At 40.3% G+C, this 23730-nt stretch overlaps 1 protein-coding gene across 9 annotated transcripts in view; it reads right to left on the bottom strand.

The window, feature by feature from the left end:
• The window catches only part of RBKS (ribokinase), an 81927-nt gene that overhangs the window by 44301 nt on the left and 13896 nt on the right, over positions 1–23730 (bottom strand). For 8 of the 9 annotated variants that reach the window (XM_081253819.1, XM_081253814.1, XM_081253815.1 and 5 more), the window contains exons 2-5: positions 14466–14598; positions 8337–8400; positions 6894–6956; positions 3171–3335 (exon numbers count right to left, since the gene is read on the bottom strand). In XM_081253819.1, coding sequence (XP_081109945.1) covers positions 3171–3335; positions 6894–6956; positions 8337–8400; positions 14466–14477 — 304 coding nt within the window. In that variant the 5' untranslated portion in view covers positions 14478–14598. Of the gene's footprint in view, positions 1–3170; positions 3336–6893; positions 6957–8336; positions 8401–14465; positions 14599–19662; positions 20535–23730 lie in introns of those variants that run through there. The other variant, XM_081253820.1, reaches the window with a different exon arrangement.

Raw genomic sequence — 23730 nt, 5'->3', positions numbered from 1 at the left:
CTCTGCCGTGGGCGTACCTCACACCACTGTGACCTAGAGAGGAGGGGGCTGTAGAAGGCTCCCACGTCATTTTTGGTGTCGCAGGTGCTGTTTAAAACCAATGCTTTCATTTTGGTAAAGAGAGCGATTTCTGAGATAGTATAACCAAAGATGAAGGTGGGGGGTCTTTTTCCTCTGTATTTTAACAACTGATATATAATCCAATTATACAATGTGTTTAATTCAAACGTCACTGCTTGTAAGTATACAGATAAGTATACAGATAAGGGAGTTGTGATAATTAACCCATAGATGATGATGATGACAAGGATTTTACCATCTTTCTTGTAGATGGAATAATGCTGATTAGCACATATGCGGCCTTGTGGGGTAATGGACAGGACACTCAGCGCTCAACAGATCTTTATGCTCTGCCGGGCCTGCTCTGTGATCAGCCCATTCTCACATTGTGACACTGAAGAACTGTGAGAGCTCTCAGTCCAATTCCCTTGTTTCACAGAAGAAAATGAGGCTCAGTGCAAGGAACTGACTTGCATGAGGTCCCCCATTTGGTAAGTGATTGATTCTGAATTCAAAGCCATACTTCATGACTCCCAAACCAGTGCTCCTTTCATTGTACCACTCTTCTCTCAGGTGAGAATGAAGACGCATTAAATTCAAACACACATACACACACACCACTCATAGTATAAAATCTAAGCTGTGTCTGACTGGTAACTACCAAATGGGGACCAGTTGAGTTCTAGACAGAGGCTCCTGTGTGCATGGGCACTTGCGTGTGTGTTTTATGAGGCAGAGAGGGGACACATTGCTGAGAACACTCTAGGGTCTTGTCTCTATGACTCGAGCAGTAATAACACTCAAAGCTTAGGCTACATGTTGGACATTGTTACAATTCATGGATTTCACTTTTCTAGAGATACTCTTCATAAAGGCTCAGTTCCTTGATATCAACGGGATGTGGCAGTTTCTTTATTTAAAGTGTGCTCTAGGACACAGAACTTGGGTCTTGGAGTCTGGAATCCTAGCTTCTACAGTGACCTTGGTTGAGCTAATTACTTAACCTCTCCGAGTCTGCCTTCTCCCCTTCAGTCTGGGAGAATAATGCCTGCCATATTTTTGTCCTAAGGTTTTTCTGAGGATCAAATATACATGAAAGTGCTTTATAAACTGTAAAGTACATTAAGTGCAGGAATTACTACTTCCAATATTACTATATAAGAAAGATCATGCAGAATCACTACTTAGGCATGCTGGCTCTCAGTAAAAATGTGAAGTAGGCTAGGTGATCTTTGGCCCTCCATCACCTACCCCCACCCATTCCTGATGCCTCAGATCCTCCAGCTCCTCGACTAGAAGAACTGCCTGGCAGGTGATGGAGGAGGCATTGCTGGACGCCCCCCCCCCCCCCCCCCGCCGACACAGATGACAGCCCGAGTCAGGCTGCCTGTCCATCCGGGTAACTCTAGCCTCACCTGTGAGAGGTTAGCTCCTCAACTGTGGTTCCTGTACCTTTCTCTCTGCCACGAGCTGGGTAGGTAACAGGCCATTAGACTAGGACAGAGGGAACAGTCATCTCTGAGAAGCAAGGGACAGTAGGAAAAGAGAAGTTACATGAGAATATACTTTGACCTGTACAAGGAAAGACAGGAGCATGAATGAAGTGGCATGGTGTACTCACATCGCCTGCTTACGATGAGTGCAGTCAGTGCAGAGAATGCTCACCATAAGCCTTAGACTTTATCTGTGACACCCTGAGAAAATGTAACCAAATGGGTTTTGGCTTAAAATTCTTTCTGACAGCTTCGAGTCCATTAAAAATACATTAAATGTCAGTGAGAATTTGCCACAGCATGTTGTTTTGCCAAGAGGAAATTTGTTAAATCAGGACATACATTTTAAAATTCTCCACAAAATCATTTCAGTAACTTATTTTCCATTTATTGCTATGTAGAGCGCTATACACTTTGAGAGGATCACTTATATAAACACACAGATACATACACACACTTACTGTTCTTTTTCTTCTTCTTTTTTTTGGTTTTGTATCTTGATGAGAAAGTTTTATCTGGAAAAGTCAATGTGGTTCTCTCCCTATTTTCTTCTTAGTATAATTCACAGAACTATGGCCACAATATCAAGGAGAAGCCACTGTCTTACAGTGGCTACTTTTTATTTTGATTTTTTTGACCAAAGGGTGCTGAGATCAGGATATTATCCTAATTTTAATTTAAAGAGAGAAGTGAAAGAGAAAAGAAAATTGGTGTTTACTGAGAAGTACTACACCATACTTGGCATCATATTTTATTTCATTCTTAGACCAATTCTGTAGGGGAGTATTTCTGTATGCATTTAACAGACAAGGCTCAGAAAAATCAGATAATTCTGCTAAGACCACAAAGCTAACAAGGAACATAAATGGGATTCTAACTCAGAAGACGCTTTCCCCACTAGTCAGTGGTAAAAAAGAAGCAAACAGAAAGAAACTATCTGTAATTTTAAAAAGTTGGTTATGTGCTGGGGTTGAGAGAAGGGGAGTGGGTGGGAGAACAGATGAATCAAGATTAGCCACGAGTCGATGACTGTTGAAGCTGGGTGATAGGTTTCCTTATACAATTCCGCCTGCTTTTGTGTGCTTGAAAATTTCCAAAGTCAAAGATCAAACAAAACAAAAAGAGCTGCTTAAAGGACACTGACAACGTAGAAAATATTACATATAAATAATCTTTTGTTGTTTATAGAAAAGACAATAAAATTTTACAAAAAGGAGAAAGAACAAATCTTCAGTTCCTTGAGGTGTTTATCCAAATGTACCTGGGCAGTGATTATACATGACCTGCAGCTTAACCTCTGCTTGTCAGAATGGAACTCATTCTACTACTTAGAGTGTATCTTGGACAATGGGCTGCTTCAAAGATTCTAGTTACTACTTGAATTATTTCTGCTAACTAGATTGGAGATTTGTATTTCAGAATATCAGAAATGCTACTCATGTTATTTTTTCACTATTTTTAAGGTTTTCTAACATTATCGAGAACTACAGGAAGACAGTGAATCTCACAGATGGGAGAAAGAATATTTTACTGCAGAAAAAGTATGGCTTTGCTTAACTTGAAAGGTTAACAGTGATAAAAGCTTTTACAGAAAGAAGGACAAATGTGTAGAATTACCTCCACTGCTGTGGGCTATTCTCAGGGCTTCCAAAGAAGCTGCTGGAGTTACTTCTAGCTGGCAGATCATTACTTTGGCTCTGCTAATGGCACTGGCTGCTTCCCTCAGGTCTTCAGTATTCAAAAGTAAATTTGCTCCAGCCACTATAACGATGACATTCTGGCCTATAAAGAATTTCTACATGTTTATATTAAAAATCAAGCAAAACGAAGCAACAACATCCTGCAATGTTACAATCACCCTTAGAAAGTCATTATATATAAATTGTGTTGTAAGTATTAATTCTAGCATTTCTAAGCCATTCAGGTTAAATTTCATATTCCTAATGGATCTTCCTTTACATCTCTGTAGGAATCACATTATTCTGATCATCTTGAGAAAAAAATCTAAAAAAAAAATTTCCCTTATCAATATTCTTATATATTTACAAAGAATATTAGCTGATGAATTATATATAACATACTTAAAATTTTTCTCTTATGGGAAGTGGCTAGTACAATATATGTGGTAAAGATTCTGAATCCTAAATGACAGAGGTCATAATGATGAGTATAAATAGGAATCAGCTTGCTTAATGCTAAAAACTAATGCTCTTTAGCATGCAGTCAGTTCATGTGTGTACCCCAGGGTTTTCAGAAAAGTGATTTTGTAAATCAAAACACATTTTATGATATCAAACATGAAAAACTATACGAGATAACTTAAGGTAGGGAGAGAGTGATATTTGGCCTATACTGTACTAAATCAAACAGAAGCAGGACTAAGGAATCTTGTATGCTTATCACTTGGACCCACTCTCTACAATCCTACGCAAGTGAGGGAGGCGTGGTGGTGCATTTTCTCTGCCAGGTGAACTCTCAGGAGCTGTGCTGTCCAGTACGGTAGTCATGAGCACAAGCCACATGTGGCGACCAGGCACTTGAAATGTGGCTTGTCTAGAGTGCAATGTGCTTCAATCGTACAATACATAGCAGATTTCCAAGACTGAGTTGTAAGAAGGTAAAATATCTCATTAATTTTATTTATTTATTTATTTAAATTTATTAATTAAGTTATTTTTGGTTGCACTGGGTCTTCGTTGCTGCGCGCGGGCTACTCTTTGTTGCGGTGTGTGGGCTTCTCATTGCAGTGGCTTCTCTTGCTGTGGAGCACAGGCTCTAGGTGTGCGGGCTTCAGTAGTTGTGGCACGCAGGCTTCAGTAGTTATGGCTCACGGGCTCTAGAGCGCAGGCTCAGTAGTTGTAGCACACAGGCTCAGTTGCTCTGCGGCATGTGGGATCTTCCTGGACCAGGGCTTGAACCCGTGTCCCCTACGTTGGCGGGCGGATTCTTAACCACTGCACCACCAGGGAAGTCCCTCATTAATTTTAAAGAACATTTTGATTACACGTTGAAAGGACAATATTTTGGATATACTGAGTTAAGTGAATATATTAAGTGAATATATTAAGATTAATTTTACCAGTTCCTTTTTACATTTTAAAATGTGGCTAATGGAAAATGTAAAATTACGGACGTGGCTTGCATTATATTCTATAGGACAGCCTGACCTAGGGGGATGAGTTGCATCAGTCTTTTCTGTGCTCTAGGCTGCTTGTGCTGATCTTGTATAGGCGTGACCTAAAATTACCTCTGACCGCAGAACACATGCTGGCCTATCATCTTACCACAGATGTGTCTGTTGGCCAAGGAGGACTTAATAAAGTGGGGATGGTTCAGCATAAACCCTATCTCAGTACTGGAAAAATTCAAAGTACCCGCACACTGAAAGACAGCATACCTCCTCGCCTTTCTCCTTCAGTGACCTCATTCTCTCTGCTACAGTCAACTGCTGCTCTGTGTTGCTGACTCCTGAATAGACATTTCTGGCCTGGCCTTGGCTGATGAGTGACAAAGCCCAAGACGAAAGCTGTCTGGGGGACACTGCCATATGGCGAGCTCGTTCATGCCTCAAATTAAACTTGTCAAAACTGCTACTCATCCCTTCATTTAAAGATGCTGATTGTTGCCTCTCTGGGTATTTGTGTTAGCTCTTCTACTACAATCTATACTCTTGAGGGCATTACCATACACTATAAACCAGACAGAGTCTACCATAACAGGCACCCCATACACAATATTAAATATCTTTGCACGGAAAAAGCAGTATTTTGTTACACAGGTAAGAAAGAAACAGAACTTGATATCCCTAGAACACAAAAAAGAGGTTTAAGACAGGGAATGAGCTGCTGTTAGCAGCAATAATTACTTAAATGTAGCTTAAAATAATGGACACGGACTGCTGTTAGAATGAAATCTTTTATCTACTGTCTTTAAGTGGAATATATTTTTGGGGGGGTTGTTATTGCAACTTTGAGATCACTAAAGTAGAACTAAAAATACCATAACTTCATTATAAATGATTTTGTGAAACTGCATTATAAATAGAAGACATATTGTGACAAATCCTAATTTAAAACAATGCACTCTGACTTCTCACAGTGCAGTAGGTTCTTCTGTCCTAGGTGCTCCATGAAATGCTTGGTCCTTCTGAATGTTAATTCTAATTTTAAAATATCTTATATAGGGCTTCCCTGGTGGCGCAGTGGTTGAGAGTCCGCCTGCCGATGCAGGGGACACAGGTTCGTGCCCCGGTCCAGGAAGATCCCACGTGCTGCGGAGCGGCTGGGCCCGTGAGCCATGGCCGCTGAGCCTGCGCGTCCGGAGCCTGTGCTCCGCAGCGGGAGAGGCCACAGCAGTGAGAGGCCCGCATACCGCCAAAAAAAAAAAAAATCTTATGTAGGTGTTTTTATACTTAAAATAGTTGGCAGCAATTATGAAAAGTTTACTTGAGGGTAAAGGGAAGTTACTGTTCCCCCCCCATAAATTTATTTATTTATTTATTTTTGGCTGTGTTGGGTCTTTGTTGCTGTGCGCAGGGTTTCTCTAGCTGCAGTGAGTGGGGGCTACTCTTCGTTGTTGTACACGGGCTTCTCATCGCGGTGGCTTCTCGTTGCAGAGCATGGGCTCTAGGTGCGCAGGATTTAGTAGTTGTGGCACACGGGCTCAGTAGTTGTGGCGCATGGGCTTAGTTGCTCTGTGGCATGTGGGATCTTCCCGGACCAGGGAACGAACCTGTGTCCCCTGCATTGGCAGGCGGATTCTTAACCACTGTGCCACCAGTGAAGTCCTGGAAGTTACTGTTTTTAAAAGACAAATGTTTCAACTATTGCAAGGCCTCGTGACAGGCATAGCTGTATATATAGACTTTTGAGATTTGTTTGCTGTTTAAAGAGCAGACAAAATTGAACACTAACAATAAGTTAGAAGTAATTGGTTGCTGCCATTTGCTCAGTAAATATTCTATAAATATGATTCATCAACTTTCTTTTGCATCTATCTATTTACATTTATTTACTTAGTATAACTGAAATGACAGATGAATACTTAACTACTTTAGAGAAATATCAATTCTGGGTTCACGTGAAGGGTAATGGAATTCTACAGAATATAAGTATAATTTTGAGGCAACTATACTACTTCATATGTATTGGATGGACAATTCTGTATTTGAATGATCAACTAGGGAAGTATAAGTAAAGGGCAACATATATATTTAGATTGGAAAGACCACACATTAGAACTTGGAGTGGTGGTTATGGTAAGAGATCCATAGGAATAGGGTAAAAATTGATGCTTCTGCTCTAGTTCTGGAAATGATACTCCAATATGTGAAACACATACCTTCATTACTGACAATTATAGAAGCAGTTCCTGTCGCAGCATCTTTAGTCTGATATGTAAATTCTAAAAGAAAAAGGAAATCACAGTCACGTATGTACAGCCTGGCAAGGATAATCTGTTTTAACAATTTCAATGCACCACTAATCCTTGGAAAAACTTTTTAACCTTTAACCATCTGGAATGATAAAAAAGAAATAAGTAATTAGTGCTAATTTATACCCATCACCTATACAATGAGGAAAATACAAGTCTTCACACTTAGCTGCGCCTTTTTTCTACATTAGTGGCAACCCAGCAAACCACCCCCGCTTCCAATGCCTTCAGATTATTCACAGTTGTACACATATGCATTTTTTTAGACCACCATATTTCTTTTCTTCAGTGAAAGAAATGACAGACTTGAGATGAAAGACTAAAGGTCAAACTCATAAAATGAGATTGTTTGATTTTCTTCATTTTCATAAGCTTCGCATCTCATCAAGAACTATGGTCTGGCGTGTAAATGGAAATGTTGATCAGGCAGCCTTTGGCAGCAGCAAAGAGCCTTGAACTGGAGCCAAAGACCTGCACTCCAGTCCTGTCTCTGGCTCCAGCTAACTGTGTGCTCTTGGACAAATTCAGAACCAATCTGGCCTTCAGCTTTCTCTTTTGTGAAATGATGGTATCAGCATCAGTGGTTTCTAAGATCATTTCCAGCTATGACATTCAGTGACTTTTCTTAAGATATCTTTTGTGAATGCAGCACCTGTTTTCTCTTGTCACCTACTTTTGAAACATTTCTATGAGATGAATGCTTGTAACCTCCTATCATTTTATTCCTGTCTGGAGAAACGTACATGAAAGAATTAACCAAAGGATATTTAAGCAAGACTAGACAAAGCTGTGCATAAAAATTCTCTGGCCACCAGGGGAGGATCTAATAATTCTACTGTATTTTCAACTTGTAACCAGATTCCAGAAGAAAGTTATAAAAACTAACTTTAAGAAAGATGGGGGGGCTTCCCTGGTGGCGCAGTGGTTGAGAGTCCGCCTGCCGATGCAGGGGACACGGGTTCGTGCCCCGGTCCGGGAGGATCCCACATGCCGCGGAGCGGCTGGGCCCGTGAGCCATGGCCGCTGAGCCTGCGCGTCCGGAGCCTGTGCTCCGCAATGGGAGAGGCCACAACAGTGAGAGGCCCGCGTACCACAAAAAAAAAAAAAAAAAGAAAGATGGGGGCTTCCCTGGTGGCACAGTGGTTGAGAGTCTGCCTGCCGATGCAGGGGACACGGGTTTGTGCCCCGGTCCGGGAGGATCCCACATGCCGCGGAGCGGCTGGGCCCCTCAGCCACGGCTGCTGAGCCTGCGCGTCCGGAGCCTGTGCTCCGCAATGGGAGAGGCCACAACAGTGAGAGGCCCGCGTACCGCAAAAAAAAAAAAAAAAAAAAAGAAAGATGAAGTTTTACCTGTAGAAATATCATTCTGTTTCAAGTTTTCTATATAATCATTGCCAAAGGAATCTTTGCCAACCTGTACCAAAGAAATGATGAACATTAGATTTTTTACATTTAGTAAAATGCTACAATGTAGTTTTTAGAATACTTAGCATTTTAAAAGGGCATATCTGCATGGTACTTTGTAAACATTAACTAATTAATCTTCTTAATGTAAGATGCTGTACTTGATTTCAGCCCAAAGAATTGTTATATATTAATGTTCCATTTGTATCCTGCCTAAAACGTGAAACATTTAATGACTGTCACAAGTTCTGTAGCTTCACTCTCATTTTGATCTTTTCATATGGAAATTGCCATTGAGACAGAGCTGTCCACCATCAACAATCCTCAATATTTATGAAGAATCTCAGCTGTTCATACTTCAGTATAAATGAAGGCATCTTTGTAATGACCTGCCTGGTGTTTTAGAATCTTATCTTCTCCACTGACCCTGGCATGGGGCAAAGGGGAGGGAGTTTAAAAAGTCCTAGCTAACTTGGGTAAGTTGGTGTAGTGGAATTCTGTAGTTTTGCATCCTAGCATCCATTCTGGTAATGATACTTCGATTTTTCCTTTGGACTCTTCCATTCACAGACAACCTGATTAGGGTTGCACATTTTTTACAATCAATGAATCTATATTGACGCATCATAATCACACAAACTCCATACTTACATCTGGGTCCATTCTGGGATGGTACATTCTTTGGGTTTTGACAAACGTATAGACATGTATCCACCATTATAGTCTCATACAGAATAGTTTCACTGCCCTAAAAATCCTCTATGCTCTGCCTATTCATCCCTCCCTCCTCTTAGCCCCTGGAAACTACTGATCTTTTCACTGTCTCCATAGTTTTTCTTTTCCAGAATGCCATATAATTGGAATCACACACCATGTAGCCTTTTCAGAATGGCTTCTTTCACTTAGTAATATGCATCTAAGGTTCCACCATGTCTTTTCGTGGCCTGATTACTCATTTCTTTTTAGCGCTGAATGATATTCCATGGCATGGATGTACCGTTTATTTCCCCATTCACCCACTGAAGGACATCTTGGTTGCTTCCAAGTTTTGGCAATTGTGAATTAAGCTGCTATAAACATCCATGTGCAGGTTTTTGTGTGGATCTCCTCCTATTTTTACTTTTAACCAGCTTGTCACCATTTAAATATCAGGAGACTCCACAAAAACAAACACGTTTCTGGGAAGTCCTGAAAATTTAGAGGTCCTGGTAAACACCAGGCCTACGTTCTTGCAAGACAACAGAGCTGAACCTATCTCATTAGTGAGCACATGCTCTCTAGTTCCCCATAGCCCCCACCTGGCCTACTGCAATGTATCTTACCTGTTTGGCCCCATAGGCTTTTAGGCGTGCCACACCTGAACTATACTTCTATTTTTCTGTCCTGCAGATGAGCACTTGCTCAGTGGATAACGTCTCTATCTAGGTGTCAGCACTTCTGGTGTATTCTGCTCCTCTTTGGACGTAACAACAGAAAGAAACCTAGAGGTTTACTTGATCAAGAACCTCAATGAGTGATGATAACATTTCCTGGTAAGCTTTTAGCCTGTCTAGGTTAAGGGTCAGAAAATTTTTTCTGTCAAGGGCCAGATAGGTAGTAATGATTTAGACATTGCAGGCCAGATGGTCTCTCCTGCACCTATTCAGCTCTGCTATTGTAGTGTGAAAACAGCCAAAGACAATCTGTAAACAAATGGGTATGGCTGTGTTCCAATAAAACTACTTACAAAAGTACATGGTGACCAAGATTTGCCCCATGGGACGTAGTTTGCTGACCTCTGATTTAAATGTCACCTCTGATGCCTTCTTCCTTAAGGAACACTTTTCCCTGTGCTCCTTTTCTGGTGGAAATGCTGATTAGGCAATAATCTCAAATACTATGTAAGTTGTTATTAGTAGAATTTCTATCTCTACAGTGAAGTACAGAGGGGTTGCTGTGGGGAGAGCCCCCTGGTAGAAGGAGGTCATCGACTAAAGGTTTCCTTTATGGAAGGCTGGCCATTTTCTACCAGGTAAGAGCCAAGGCATCCTGTTTCTTAGGTCAAAGACTCATACCAGAAAACAAAAGCTTTGTTATCTCATCTTTAAAAAAAAAATTTATTTACATTATTTAACTCTCTCCCATGGGTAATCAAAAGTGTTGTATAGTTGGGAAAATATCATTATAAGAATGCTGTAGGAATTAAGAAAGGCCATCCCTAGGCATGTGGAGCCTGATACAAATTAGAGCAAAGGAACTTCTCTACCCTTCCCTATCAGTTTTATACAGGCGAAATCTATTTAAGGTGAATACCAAGGGCAGGCTTGATAAATGGTGCTGATATTACAAATATTAGGAAGTGCCAGGGTTTGGAAGAATTGTTGGAGGGGAGGAAGAAACCAAAACATGGAGTTTTGCCCTCAAGAAACTGATAATATTGGGGGGAAAATAAGACATGGAGACACAACTATAACACCAGGTGGAACATCATGTGCATCAGAGGCCTAATTAGGAAGGGGTTTCATGCTCAGGGTGTGAAAGCTTTTGCAGGCTTGCTGCAGCTGTATTTTAGAGGCTGCAGTAGCTGCCTGTCTTCTTCCTGCCCAGAGAATTACCTGATTGGCTACATCCCTCAGTGATTGTTATGGTTCCAGATTTATTCTAATAGTGATTTCCTGGCAAATCTGTTGGCTGGCCTTCTAAGTTCTACATGAGAAGTGGAATAAAATCCTTTGTTTTTGCCTTCTTTGGTATTCTCTTGTCAAAAATAAATGGAAAAATAGCAACACTGTTGGGGATTAGAAGAAGTCAACTGTAGCTCCATTAACTTCACATAGAGGTTGTAGTGATGCATTACAAAGTAAAAGTAGTGAAAAAAGCCTAAGAATAGGAAGACAATATTTTCATTTGTGTCATGGAAGTCAGAAGCCCCTTCACATTAGCTGTGTGATCTGGGGCAAGACACTTTAACCGTCTATCGGCTTCAGTTTCCTTATCTGGGAAGACCCAGCCAGTTTGCTGCGAGGGTAAAATAAAATAATATGCATGACAGGACACTTAAAACTTTAAAGGATTAAGTAATATGACTTGGTGTTATCATCATCATCATCATCATCATGGCTGTACTGCTGCTGCTATGGCTGCTTCTCTTGGGGTAGGGGCAGGGCTACTGCTGCTTGGAGTCAATCTTATAAACTACTTTCCTGCCCATCTAGTTGTCCCAGACACTTCTGATTCTTCCTGTTGCCGCCTCTCTTCAACAGAAAAGCAACTGATCATGGAAGCAAGCAGGTGGGTGCATTATTTTAAATATGAGACTGTATTACTATTATTATTTTAGTAAAAACATGACAGCTCCATTAATGGTTTGGTGCAAATAATGCTGTTTAATATAACCACGTATCTTGGGAATTCCCTGGTGGTACATTGGTTAGGACTCCACGCTTTCACTGCTGAGGGTGTGGGTTCGATCCCCGGTTGGGGAACTAAGATCCCACAAGCTGCCTGGTGTGGCAAAAAAAAAAAAAAAAAAAAAAAAATATATATATATATATATATGCATACACACACACATATATATGTATATATATATAACCATGTATCTTATTCCTTTCATAAGAACAATATAGCCAACTGGGAGCATATCTACGCCCAGGGTTACAGTATTTATTGTATTGAAACGGCGACAAAAAGCAATGGAGATCTGAGTCCTATTTAAAAAGTCTTTTACGAAGTGAGAGAGTGGCACTGACATATATACACTACCAAGTGTAAAACAGATAGCTAGTGGGAAGCTGCTGCACAGCACAGGGAGGTCAGCTCGGTGCTTTGTGACCACCTAGTGGGGTGGGATAGGGAGGGTGGGGCTCCCTATGATCCTCGGACTGTGGCCTTGGCCCGTGACTCAGTTGAGTACTGACTACACAACTCTTAACTACTTGAAGTGTTTCATTACACGTGTCACTGTACGCATCTCGATGGATTCTTGCTTAATAGCCCTCATCACAATGTCCTGACAAATATTTCCCCTTAGCTCAGTATCAGATGTTGTGCCTGTGCCAGTGCTCCTCCATCAGAGCTTGAATCTGAGCTTGTTGCAGGGCAGTAGTAAGTTAAGGTTGCTAAGAAAATCTTCTACCTGTTTTTCTTTTGCTCCATCTGTTCATTTTTATCTTGAGTAATTTCATGATTTTGGTTTTCTACTTGCAATTTGTTATCTTTAAGAAACCTGCTATAAGGCAGTTTGCTAATTTGCTAAACAAAAATATACTTCATAATTGAATGAAATATTATGAAATATTATGATTAATGGATAACAATAACTCTTATTATAAAAGATATTTTTCTTTTTAAGAAGTCTAAGAATACGATACAATCTGTTTAAGCTTAAATAAATCCAGGGTATCTAAGCAAAGTAACCTTGTATAGGTTTTAGCTGAAGCCATGTTTCCATGTCCCTTCTGTACAGACACCCAGGCTAAATTCCACTGTGGGGCTAAACAACAGACAACTAAATCAGTCACAGTAGATATAAAAAACTTTCAAAATTGTACAGGTGCTCACATAACCATCATACACAGACCAGAATAAAACAAATAGCACCTCTGTTTAACCAGCCTCCTTACTCGAACATTTCCCAAAATGCAAAATAGAAATATTTGAATTGTGAAACTGAACTTGGGAAATGAATCACGAAACCATAGGAGTGGATGTGAGAGGAACAGAAGGCATGAGGTCTCAGTAGTTGCGGCTCGTGGGCTCTACGGTGTGTGGGCTCAGCAGTTGTGGTGCACGGGCTTTGTGCTCCACGGCATGTGGGATCTTCCCAGACCAGGGACGGAACCTGTGTCCCCTGCATTGGCAGGTGGATTCTTAACCACTGAACCACCAGGGAAGTCCCCCAGATTCCTTTTTGATCCAATATACAGCATTAGAAGAGAACAGCTTAGAGATGAGTAAATCATCAGTTATTAGACCAAGTTTCCGAGAGCTGTGTTGCTGGAGTGAAACCTGCTAAAAACAGGATGATTTATGCTGTTGTTTAGAAGCTGGACCACAGAAACCCACTGGAGTAGGCTAATTCCCCTCACTTCTTACACTCCAGTTATAAACTCATTAAATTCAGGGAATGCAGCATTAAGTTATTTGAGGACTGCTACTTCCCAGAGGATTCAGTGAGGTAGAAACTAATATGAAGGACAAGGAAGATTACTCTCTCCTATTTAAATCTTTAAAAACAACGAACCAGGGCTTCCCTGGTGGCACAGTGGTTAAGGATCTGCCTGCCAATGCAGGGAACACGGGTTCGATCCCTAGTCTGGGAAGATCCTACATGCCGCGGAGCAACTAAGCCCGTGCACCACAACTACTGAGCCTGCGCTCTAGAGCCCGCGAGCCACAACTACTGCAGCCCGCGTGCCTAGAGCCTGTGCACCGCAATGAAGAGTAGCCCCCGCTCACTGCAACTAGAGAAAGCCTGCGTGCAGCGATGAAGACCCAATAGAGCCAAAAATAAATAAAAATAAAAATAAATAAATTAAAAAAAACACGAACCTCTCAAAGACTCATACAGATACTTAAACATGCATGTACATGTACTTGTTTATAGCAGCACTGTTCACAATAGCCAAGAGGTGGGAACAGCCCATCAGCACATAAATGGATAAACAAATTGTGGTATATACGATAGAATGTTATTCAGCCACAAAAGGAATAAAGTACTAATACATGCTATAAGGTAGATGAACCTTGAAAACATGCTAAGTGAAAGAAGCCAGACACAAAATGTCACATATCATATAATTCCATTTATAGGAAATATCCAGAATAGATAAATCCATAGAGACAGAAGGCAGATTGGTGGTTGCCAGGGGCTGAGGGGAGGGGGGAATGGGGAGAAACTGCTTAATGGGCAAGGAGTTTTTACTTTGGAATGATGGAAATGTTCTGGAACTAGATAGAAATGGTGGTTGTACAACACTGTGAATGTACTAAATGCCACTGAATTGTTCACTTTAAAATAGTTTAAAAAAATGAGCTCATGTCTTAAACCGGGTTCTTGCCTCTAGAACCCTCTCCACCATACTTTACACTTACCTTGCACACCATGGATGTCTTTGCTCCAAGCCTAGCAGCTTGGACACACTGGTTGGCACCTTTCCCTCCAAATCCAATAAAAAACTTATGACCATGGATGGTTTCACCAGGTTTTGGCAGACGAGAAGTAAGGCTATCATAATTTTAAAAGAGAAGGAGGAAAAAAAAAAAAGCACATTGGAAACTGCAATCAATTTAAGCTCTTCAGAAGACAGAGGGAAGTTTACTGATGGAGCTCTAGTCTTAGCAGCCAGAACTGCAAGCAGAAGCAGGAAAGATTACCTTTTCCTTGAAGATAACATTCAGTAGTTTGCATCACTGTCAAGAACGCATCTGCCTGACAAAACTCTTCTCTCCCCCACTGCCCCATAGCCATACTGCTGTAGCTCTACTTCAGATGACGGCTCTTAGAGTCTGTACTGCATCAGGGTTGTTCATGGGTGCCTCTGTTTTCCATCTTGGGGAACTCTTGGAGGGAAGTAACTTCATATTCCCCCTTCTCAATGCCCAGCACAGAACTTTATTCACAGTGGGACTTAATAAATGGGACCAAGTTATTGTGCATTTCTGTACAGGTTTATCTGGTCATTTACAAGAAGCAGGAAGTGTGCCAGGATTCTGGTAGTCTTGTTCAGGACCTAAGGAGAAGAGGGAAGTTGCAATTTCGGGCACTAAAGAATCTTACTTGTTTCCTTGGGGGTGGGGTGGGAGTGGGGTATTTAGATGGCAGGACTAGGTTTTAGTCCTAGTCCATCCTGTATACCACCCATTTCATGCACTGACTCAAAAAGAGCATATATATATATATATAAAAGCATTCTAAAGATCTAAGTTTAGTTTAAAATTTTTACTATGGAAAATTCCAAACATATACAACTAGAGGAAATGCTATATTGACTTCCCCTATCCCCATGTACCCATCACCCAGATTCAACTATTGTCAACTCATAGCCAACCCTGTTTCAGTCTATACCTTCACTGACTTCTCCAAGTGCTAAGGATTTTTACTGACATTACTGTCTAATGAAGGTAATATTAAACGAGGCAAAAAGCGTAAAAGACTTGCTCCAGGATATGATTTTCATAACACTGAAGGTGGAAGATGCGAGGAAACAAAATCTTTGAAGAACAGATGACTTTAAATGGAAAAGGAGCTCTGGGTATAGGGGCAAGTGGAGACGATCGACTCAAGTGGCATGAGGACTGGTTGGCCACAAAGAGGGCCAAGGGCCAGATGGAGCCAATGGAGAGATGGCAGGTGTGCCCCAAAGGTTAATTAGCTTTAGACAGGAAAGAAAGACCAAGAGAGAAGTTCACAATAACTCAACTGAGAACCTGCTCTGTTTTAGCAGATTAGAAATTTACATTCATTTCCCACCTAGGCTGTGATCTAACTGAAAACAGCCTGTCTGCAATGGAATGACATATGACTGATGCCAAGAACACATGATCATGTCAATAAAAATGAAGTTTGACCTATGAACCTCCTTTATGTATTTCTAAAAGTCTCAATAAATTGGGCCAAAACTACTCCATTCCCTAGCAGTGCCCTGTCAAATATGGTTATTTGAGATTCAAAAGAGACTCATCAATAATTTGAAAACATCCCACTCTACTCCTCCCCTTTTCAATTCTATTTTTATCTTGGATTCTAAATGCATTTATAGTACTGATGGAAAAAATATACATCTACAAGGTTCACTTCTGAAAAAGGTACTCAATCAAGAGAAAAATGGTTTTAATGTAATGTTATTATCCTGTCATTTAATTTAGCAATGACAAGTGATGATGAGATTTTGATTTGCATCAGAAATCTTAAACATTTTAGGATTCTGTTATGAACAGGCAATGATGAGTAATCTGTGTGATTGAGTAACTATATGAATTCTTGGCTTATTGATGCTGCCGCGAACAACATTCATAGCAACCTTAAAAAGAAAAAATATCCAATGTGGCTAAAAACAGGCCAAAATAATTAGTAAGACTGTCACTAAAGAAACTTATGACTTCCACGATATTTATACTTAGATCTGGGTCATAACTCACTGGTTTGAATTAAGTGTATTTTTTATTATCAACTGTGAGAAACCATGAAAAATATATCACCAGATTATTCCTGGGATGTACGTGTGTGTGGGGGAGGAGTGAAATCAGGGGCACTGCGTGTATGTGGGAGCAGATGGCTGGGATTTAAACTCATTTCTAAACGACTTTATTAACACAAGCACTGCACTAATTTAGCCATCACTGAAATTCCTCACTCCTTTGGAACGCTACTATTTTCTTTTCCTTCTACATCTTCGTCCTATTCTTATTTCCTTCCTCCCTCAGTTGTCGCCTTGCCCTGCATGAGGATAGGGACCAATGTCTGCACCATCTTATCCCCATTTGCTGACTGAATGAACCTCTGTAAGAGTCTCCTGTTACCTCTGAAGGGTAGCAGAATATGCTGCTCCAAAATATGACTGGAGAAGGACGTGCTACTGCAAAATATGCTGCTTTGGTATACTGATTATCTTGACTGTAGGCACGTGAAAAACAGCAAATGCAGGGAGAGGCTTTCTCTGAACTCCCCTTATCTGCCTACAGACAGATCCTCCCAAAGGAACTCAACTGCCATAAATCCCCTTCCTGGGAGTTTCGTCAACCAGAGAGGATTGACTCTTGTCACAGGAGAGACTAGAAGTCAATATCATGCCTAGACAGACATTGTCACAGACTGTCACAACTCCCATCTATTCTTCTAAGGGGCCATTCATCTGTCCTAAAAATCATTCACTCTCCTCTAAGAGACCTACCACTCCCCTCCCCCTTCCCTATTAAGATGTTATTTAATCCCGAATTCTAAGTCACCTTCGGGATTCATTTTTTCCCTGGGTATCTCCCGTGTACACCTGAGGCATACATTAATAAATTTGTTTGTTTTTCTCTTATTAATCTGCTTTTCATTACAGGGGTCTCAGCCAAGAACTTAGAAAGGTAGAGGGAAGATTATTTTTCCACCCCTACATCTCTTTTCCATGTCTCCCCTGTATGGCATCCATTCTTTCCTCTGAATTGAAGATGTGGAGGTGTTGACGAATGAGGAAGGAGAGGCTGGGATGACTGTTCAATTGTCTGGCAATAAAAATTCCATGTTTACAAGACCTTGCCCACTGCATTCCCAATACTGGCAACATTCCTTTCTATAAGCAAGAACTGTAACTAGAACTCATACTATCATTCCTTCATTCACACATAAATTCAACAAATGTTAAATCAGTGTTTTCCAGTGAACCTCCTAAGGGCAAAATAAGCTTGCTGACAATGAGATAAAACCTAACCGTGATGCTAATAACACATGAGTGAAAAAAACAAGTCACAGAATAAGATTAGTATGATCTGATTCATGTTTCTTAAAAGGAAAAAGATACATGTTCTCATATGATATATAAATGCATAGGAAATGAAATGTTAATGACAGATACCCATGAGAAAGATGGGAGGGGGGGGCAAAAGTGCACGGATGTACAGTAAGTCCCCTACTTATGAACGAGTTCCGTTCCGAGAACGCATTCGTAAGTCCAATTTGTTTGTTAAGTCCAACAAAGTTAGCTTAGGTACCCAACTAACACAATTGGCTATATAGTACTGTACTGTAATAATAGGTTTACAATACTTTTCATACAAATAATACATAAAAAACAAGCTAACACAAAAAAGAAAACATTTTAATCTTACAGTACAGTACCTTGAAAAGTATGGTAGTACAGTACAACAGCTGGCATACAGGGGCTGGCATTGAGTGAACAGGTAAGAAGAGTTACTGACTGGAGGAGGGAGAGGAGGTAGGAGATGGTAGGGTCATCAGCAATAGGAGATGGAGGGTAAGCTGCAATTTCACTCATGCCTGACGTTGATGGAATGCACGTTCGCATCTTGGAAAGTTCACAACTTGAAGTTTCATATGTAGGGGACCTACTATATTCAACAAGAATATCTTTGTGTTTTATGGGAAGCCACTTGTTACTACTTCAGATTCATCTGGCCTCGCCGCATCTTTTTCTAGCCGCCAGTTGCCTCCGGCTGGCTTCTTGCAGGTGCAGCCTAACAGAGCCTTGCCCAGGGCCATCCTCTCCCCACTCCAGGATTTCTGTTTCTGTTCCTGGCTCTTCTGCAGGACAGAGCAACTTGTTAAACACATCAAGTATCTTGGTATAAGCTCTTCTGCTTCCCGGCTTCACTTTCCCTGGCCCTCACTCTTGCTCCCTGGATTACAGTCCAGCACAGAGGATGTGCACTCAAGCCTTTGTCTTATTGCCCTGCTTTCTGTTGAAAGATAGTTTATTGCTGATTTATTATTTGTTTATTGCTGATTTATTATTTTTTTTAAAGTGAATGAATTAAAGAGTGGAAAGTGAACTGGAGAGCAACTGGAACATTAGTTACAAACGGGCAGAAGCATTTCTGAATTATAGATCCTAATTTACTTTGAATTAGGCTTTTCTATCTTTTTTTCTTTATTAAAATCATGAAATTAAGGTCAGGTTGAGGAAAGGACCTGCACAAAGCCACCATCCGCTGTATGAAAGCATCACCATAATTCTTCCCAATTCAAACATGGGCTCTTAGTAGGGTGTCAAAGACAGACCAATTTTTTTTTTTTTTTTTTTTTTTTGTGGTAGGCGGGCCTCTCACTGTTGTGGCCTCTCCCCTTGCGGAGCACAGGCTCCGGACGCACAGGCTCAGCGGCCATGGCTCACGGGCCTAGCCGCTCTGAGGCATGTGGGATCTTCCCAGACCGGGGCACGAACCCGTGTCCCCTGCATTGGCAGGCGGACTCTCAACCACTGCGCCACCAGGGAAGCCCAAGACAGACCAATTAAGTGCTCAAAGGAAAAAAAAAAAAAAAAAGGGAAGCAGTACTGGTAGAAATATACTGTTGCTACCATTTAAAATTTTTAAATAGTGTAAATTTCTGAATGGAGAAAACCAGTCATAAGAAATATATTTGAATTTAAAACAAATTCATAACTTTAAAATGTCATATTTATTTAAAAAACATTTTTTTAAAATGTCATGATATTTTAAAGTTGGACAGAAGGAAGCACCGATAAATGTTCAGGTGGCCTCCCAGTCTTCTGGGCCATGAGAGGTCATGCAGTTACAGTTTGGTTGTATGAGGAAGGAGGCCTGAGCCACTTACAGACTGCATTACCTTTGACAGCTTTTCCCTCTTTGAACCAGCTTCTTCTCTTGCAAAACAGGTTTAATAATACTTGTCAACTCCTTAAATGCCTGGGTTTTGTACTCTGCGTTATTTCACTGACAGGTGTTACCAGAACAACTTATCAATTGCTTTTAACTTCTTGACAATGATGTGCCTGTTAGATTCTCAGAGATGATTCATATCAAAGGAAGGAATGACCTGGTGAAACAGGGATAAGAAGCGTTTTGACCAAAGAGGTTACACTGATAGTGGCTCCAGCCAAAAGTCAAGGAATATGCTGCTTTTTGGCTTTTGAATTCCATCCTTTCCTCTTCTGGCTGTAAGCTTCTGACACTGTACACCCCTGTTAACAGGGGACTGTACCATTAGTTATCACCCAGTTAACATTCATTATGCTCATTTATTATTCCTACTGCCTGTATTTTTCAACCATGTCTATTCTCCCCAGCATTTGTGTATGTCACATTTACAAGCATGGGGTAATTCCCAAACCAAGCTAGTGATACCTATTTCTACCTCTGTAAAAAGAACTTAGCCTTGCAGCTAAAACTTCATTTTGTGGTGCCTAGCCCTAAATTTGCATATATACACATATGATTTATTTAAGGGAATGAAACATGAATTATGCTTTAGATGGTTTTTAACTGATTTTGATTTCTAACTCATATCTTTGCCTAGCTAACAAGCCTGTGGCTAAAAAGTCATTTTGTCTGAAGATGCAGCTACTCTTGAATTTATAGAATAGATAAACAATACTCTAGTCAGAAGTGGCCAGCCTTTCAGAGTGTCATATACTTGACCCTTATTTATTTAAATTTTGCTTATGTGTGAGAAAGTGTGCTAGGCATTGGGAGAGCCAGTAAAGCCAAGCATGTTATGTTTTTCTCCCACGTTATGGTCTTACATGGCTTTTCATTCACATCTCTGTTCAAATGTTACCTCCTTGGAGAGGCCTTCCCAGACCACCTTACAGGTGAGATACCCCCTTCCTCATTGAATTTTTGTAAAATATTCATACATTCATTCTGACAAATAACACTAAGATCTTGGATCAGATCCAGCCTTTTAATTACTCTTAATTGTGTTAGTTCTCCATGTCCCAATCCCCTGCGGGGTGACATGATGAGAGAAACCTTTAAATCCTGAATTTTGGGAGTTGATGTAGGACAGTTGACACAGCTGCTGCTCCTCCTCCCCTCTAGGGTGGGGTGGGGCAGAGAGAGAGAGGGAGGGAGGGAGGGGGGAGAAGAATATGACTTACTGACTTTTGCTCTGTAATGTAAACAAATCCACTTAGGGGAAAGGAGGGGGAGGTCTTTAGGTTTACAATCCCTAGACTGTAAATAAATGTATCCAAGGAAAAAGTCTCTAAATCTCTCCAGAGGTCTCTGACTTGTACAGTTTGCTTGCCATTCAAACATTCTTTAATCCAAGTGCCAACAGTCTTTCTCAGAGAGTCATGATCATGCACAAACGTGAAAACATTCGTGGAGCATCGCATCCCAACAATTTTCTTCATAGCAATATCATTGCCCAACGTTACAACACTCACTTATTTCTTTCCTCTTGCCCTAGCTTCTTTTGGATTAATTGTATTCCATTTCTTCTTCACTATTGATGTGTTATTAACTCCACCTCTTTTTTTCTATTTCTTATAAGTGACTGATCTAGGGTTTACAATAAGCACTGTAGTTTAGTTTATTTCCAAATATTACTAAACCACTTTACTTATAAATGAAATCTACTTTATGGTAGTATTCTTCCATTACCCCTTCCTAACCTTTGTGTTATTATTGGCATACATTTTACTTCTACATAATATAAACCATACAACACTGTATTATTATTTTTATTTAAATTGTCAATTGCCTTTTAAAGAAATTAAGAAGTGAAGAAAAGAACGCTTTGCATTTATCCATAGATTTACCATTTCTGGGACTTTTCATGCCTTTGAGTGGATCTGAGTTTCCATCTAGTACTATTTTGGTTTCACCTAAAGAACTTCCTTTAATATTTATTGTAGTGCAAGTTTCTAGTAATGAATTCTCTTGGCTATTGTTTTCCTGTCTTTATTTCCCCATCATATTTGAAGGATATAGAATTTTATGTTGACGGTTTATTTTTCCAGTACTTTAAAGATTTCATATTTTCTGGCTTGCATCGTTTCTAATAAGAAGTCTGCAGCCAATCTTTTTTCCCCTTATGTAATGTGTATTTTTCCCTCTGGTTGCTTTTAAGAGTTTCTGTTTATAATTGGTTTGCAGGAATTTGATTACAGTGTGCTTTGCTATGGTTTACATTATGTTTATCCTACTTGGGGTTCATTGAAATTCTTAGATCTATGTGTTTATATTTTTCATAACATTTGAAAAAAATTCAGCCATTGTTTCTTCAAATAGTTTTTGTGCCTCTCCCACTCTTCTTTCTTCTTAGATTCCATTTACACACGATAGACTGCTTGTCTCATATCACAGAGGCTCTCTGCATTTTGCTCAGTCATTTTTTCCCTCTACACTTCAATTTAGATAATCTCTATTCACTGTCTTCAAGTACAGTGATCCTTTCTTCTCTAATGTCTACTCTGCTGATAAGCCCATCAAATGAATTTTTCATTTCAAATACTGCACCTTTCATTTCTTAAATCTCTATTTGGTTCTTTTATACGTCTTCCACTTATCTCCTCATTATGTTCAAGTTCTTCTTTAAATCACTGAGCATATTTACAAGGGCTCTTCTAAAATCCCTTTCTGTGAATTCCATCATCCCTGTCATTTGTGTTGGTTTTGACATTTTTTTTCTTGGTTATGGATAACATTTTCTTGATTCTTTGCATGTCTAATGACTTTTGATTTAATGCGGAACATTGCAAATGTTACACTGGGTGTCTTAATTCTATTGTATTTTTCCAAAGGATTGAACTTTTTCAGGCAGTTAATTTGTGGATCTGTTTGATCCTTTGAGGAATGTTTTTGAGGGTTGTTACAGTGAGTTTAGAGTACCTTTACTTTAGGGCAAGTTTACCCCTTCTAACTAAATTGTGATCCTTCTTGAATCTCCACTGAATGCTCCAGGGGTTCAACAATGTCTCTGGCTGGACAGAACTCAACACCTCCCATTCCTGTACAATTTCTGGGACATGTTCAGCTTAGAGCTCTCCAGTCGTTGCCCAGCTTTGTGGAGTTTCTATGTATGTCCATTTAGCATTTAGCAACAGAGTCAAGGGGACTCCTTTGCAGATTTCTGGACCTTCCCCTGATTAGCTCCTTCTCTTCCAGTATATGTTCCCATAAATCCTAGCCACCGTAGTCTTCCTAAGTTATGAACTCAGTTTTCTCAACTCACTGATGCTGCCATGCTTCCCTTGAGTTCCTCTTCTCTGTGTGATGGTCAGTAATGTGCCTCCAGGACTTAACTTGTTTGCTTCCTTTCTCTTCTGGATAACACTCCTGTTGTCCAATATCAGAAACAGTTGCTTCATATGTTTTGTCCCATTTTCTAGTTGTTTATGGTGGGAAGGTAAGTCTTACACTAGTTATTCTAATATGGTCAGAAGTAAATATTTTTGAATGAATGTTCTACCTTAAAAGACACTTAGTTGGGATGACAGAATCCCACATACGTAATAAATCATACAGGGACTTCCTTGGTGGCGCAGTGGTTAAGACTCCGTGCTCCCAATGAAGGGGGCCCGGGTTCTATCCCTGGTCAGGGAACTAGATCCCACATGCGAGCTGCAACTAAGGTGCCCACCTGCCGCAACTAAGGAGCCTGGCTGCTGCAACTAAGACCCAGCACAACCAAAAAAAAAAAAAAAAAAAAGCAAAAAAGCATATGGCTCTGCATTAAAAAAAAAAATCATACAATGAGAGAGCAGGGCAAAAGTGCTATGTATGGCTGTAGCCCAAGTAGAATGGTTGTTAAACAAATGTGGTCAGAATAACAGGGACAAAACAGGCTCACATCCTTCTTCAGTCCTCCAATGTGGGATAGAGGACTGAGTACAGAAGGTACCAGAGGCATACAGGTCAAAGTATGAAAAATATATCTAAAAACTAA

The sequence above is a fragment of the Mesoplodon bidens genome (assembly GCF_964165515.1).
Source record: "Mesoplodon bidens genome assembly, chromosome: 14".
Taxonomy (NCBI): Eukaryota; Metazoa; Chordata; class Mammalia; order Artiodactyla; family Ziphiidae; genus Mesoplodon; species Mesoplodon bidens.
This window is presented reverse-complemented; position numbering and strand designations above follow the sequence as displayed.